Consider the following 3,351-nt stretch of genomic DNA (forward strand, 5'->3'; position numbering starts at 1 on the left):
AAGGGCCGAGGGGGGGGGGAGGGTCTGTTCAACATTCTAAAACTTTCCTTTGGAACCATCTATAGCTCACACCTTTTTCCCAAAACACATACAAAGGATGTTATACCAGTTTCAACTTTTTAAATTAAGGGGGGGGGGGGGGGAGGGACAAGTGTTAAAGTAAACCTTTTCAGTATAAACTAGGCTATACCTTGCTTATTTTTCTATAATAAAAAATCTACTAATGGGATGATCTTTGTACTGTAATGTTTTTTCTTCAATATCAAATCAAAGTTAAAGGTGCTGGTTGGTGCCCAAGAGTGTAGCAAAGCCAAATATTACCATTAAAAATTACACCTTAACCTTTTAGCATACATATTTTGCTACCAGGGAGTTTTATGCAAAGCATATTTCATGTATAAATATCTAAAACAGACGATGAGAAATAAAAACTGGATATTTCATTATGTATAATTGTGCTTTTCTGTTTCTTTTATATTGGTATATAAATGGACTTTTGTCCTCGGCCAAAAGGCTAATCAGTTGCCAGAAGTCACCTTAATAACACAAACAATCTTTTGCCACCAGCATTGTAGGGTTAAATGCTGTATGTTTGCTGGCAACAGTCACAAGCTCATGTAAGTGTACCTAACAAAAAATGATGATGTAGGCAACTCCCCCCTTGGAATTTATGACCTTGTTCCACAAAGAAACAACCAATATGGGCTCCATCAATCACATGGCAGTTTCCCCATTCATGTATGACTCCTTTGCCTCCACCTGATCAGGAACACTTCCCTTGAACAATTTTCTTTCCATACTTTATATATATAAATATATAAATATATAAATATATAAATATATAAATATATAAATATATATATATATAAATACATATAAATATTTTTTAAACTTGAATCAGCCCACTACTCATACAAACATCACAAGAACAATATGAAAGTTACAATCTCAATCCATGAAATCTTACCCCATAAATACTATACAAAAAATAAATCTACAATTACCTCCACAGTAAAGAGCTGCGCCAGTGCTTCTAGGATCCTAACTCGCTGTTCTGTAGGAGCTGTTCGCATCTTGGTCCCAATGACATCTAGTACCTCTTCCATTTCAGTCTCTGAATGAGGTACATATATGCAAACACATCAATAAACAGGTAATTGTGAAAGATAAAGGCTAGTACGCTAAGGGTAATGTTCTGACTGATCCAGAAAAGGATATCTGAATTTTGAAAATGGACTTCACTTTTCTTCAATAGTTCTCAGATTGGTCAGCTTTTCTGAAACCAAAGAACTACCTAAAAAGTGCAAAAGTGCATAAAACAAGCTGAACATTGAAATAAAATATCATTTTGGTTTCATATCAATTATTATCCTTTCCTATATTAAAAACATCCAGCAGCATAATATAAGATTATAGGTTACAATGTATGTATATAGGATTCTGGCAAACAATTTATGATTTACTCTCAACTGCACTAAAAACTTCTAATAGTACATGGTTAAATGAAAGTGATGATTTTTTGTTTTTTTTCTATAAATCAAAGTTCTTAATTCTCCTTAGTTGTTCCAAAGTAGTAAAGAAATGTTAAAATATGCCATTTCACTTAACAAAATATTGATGCTATTTGCACATCTTTCTTATTGCTTGTGAGGAGTAACTTTCATGATAACTGTTAAAAAGCATCACCTTGAGCTAATTTATCACAACTCAAGTTCAGGCTTCGTTACTCTGAACTTCTCCTTTCAAGACATATTTTTAGACTAAATCTTATTAGAAGCTTATAAAACATATATGCTTTGACTCAAAGAAACTTTATTTGTGACTTTAATAAGATTGACTTCACTACCAATTACAAAACTCCATGTTATCAGTGATCTACATCTTTTTTCTTAATCACAACACCAACACACAAAAGAAAACTTCACAGGCCAACAAATAAGAGGATAACTTACTGAACTTTGCCAGAGCAAGTATCCCTTCTGGAGAACTGCCAATGTGCACCACTGTCTCCATGGCCACCAGCTGAAATGTGGGGTCTCCAAGGTCCAGTGTTCCAGCTGCAAGTCGGAGGATCATCACCATGACAGAGCCATACTCCTCAACCATCCTGCGGGGCTGGGTGTGTCCCATATTCCCAAAGAACTTGATCAAACCTAGGAAGATAAGAGTTCAACATTAGATACACATATCTGCATTAACACCTAAGAACAAACCTCTGTTGCTGTGATTAAGCCACTGCTTGTTCCTCTCACTTATCGACATCCAAAACATGAAGCAACACCAGCTGTGGAAGAAACTACAAGCATAACTGTATTTTGTTCCCCCCAAAATAAATTATTGTAATATACCTAAATGCACAGTAAATGTACATTTCAATCAAATTCAGTTTTATTCAATAAGACTTGAATGAAAGCAAGCTCTGCCCAGGATCTATAAATATATGAAGATATATGAAGCGGTACCTGCTTGGCTTCCTGGGTTTTGGAATATGGATTATGTAAGGTCTCCTCCAACTCTTTTGGAGTGTTGAAGTCTCCTAGAACTTATTGATAAACTGCAGGAATATGTGTTTACATTACAGGCTTAAGTGGAAATCAATAGGAAAAGGAATTCCACACCACCAAAGCATTCTCTCTTTCAGGGAGAACACAACATATGATCATGGGTTGAATGTCACCTGAATTTTTTCCAGCATATTGTATTAGATGTCATTGTAGTACCCAATCCTTGTGGCCTTGAAGCTTAGACAAGTTTTGGCATAGTCTGTGAGGTTGCCTGGGTTAAGGCAGTGACCAGGGTGACTTCAAGCACACTTATATTATCTGCCTTTAAGACTACTGCTTGTGAGGCAGTGAAACAAGGTTTTCTGGGAGACTTGCTTGTTGAAATTCCCAACCTTCAATCTAGGTTTATACTGTTCGACCTCAACACCCATCATCTCTAAAGTGTGAAGAATGATGTTTCTAGAGCAAAGAATAGTCACCTCTACATGGCTGTTTAAATTTTTGGTTTCTATTCTGCATGACAACAAAATTATATAATACCCACAGAAGCAGACTATGTCCAGTTTAAACCACTCATGATAGGATTCCTTGGCATGAAACAGAGCCATTCCTAATATTTGAGAGGGTGTTTCTTCTTAATGATTGCAGCCAGGGCCAAACAAGTGAACAATTGTTAAGCATGCATAATTTAAAGCAGAGTTATATGTACCCATACTTTTGCTATGTGACATGTCAGCAATTACCAGCTCCAAGGTGAGGTCCTCAATGACTCATCTGATTCATTGCTGTATTATCCTGTCTAATTGACAGCATAATATTTTTTTTATTAGACTTCAGGGTTTTGTTT

The 3,351-nt window shown here is 35.8% G+C and overlaps 1 protein-coding gene across 2 annotated transcripts in view; it reads right to left on the reverse strand.

The window, feature by feature from the left end:
• The window catches only part of LOC125047491 (26S proteasome non-ATPase regulatory subunit 5-like), a gene marked incomplete at its 5' end in the record, with an annotated part of 4,568 nt that extends 2,415 nt beyond the window's left edge, over positions 1 to 2,153 (reverse strand). For both annotated transcript variants that reach the window (XM_047645839.1, XM_047645762.1), the window contains 2 exon segments: positions 1,005 to 1,114; positions 1,953 to 2,153. In XM_047645839.1, coding sequence (XP_047501795.1) covers positions 1,005 to 1,114; positions 1,953 to 2,153 — 311 coding nt within the window.
• Between the last annotated feature and the right edge of the window lie 1,198 nt (positions 2,154 to 3,351).

This window comes from Penaeus chinensis, chromosome 1 (genome assembly GCF_019202785.1).
Source record: "Penaeus chinensis breed Huanghai No. 1 chromosome 1, ASM1920278v2, whole genome shotgun sequence".
Classification (NCBI taxonomy): Eukaryota; Metazoa; Arthropoda; class Malacostraca; order Decapoda; family Penaeidae; genus Penaeus; species Penaeus chinensis.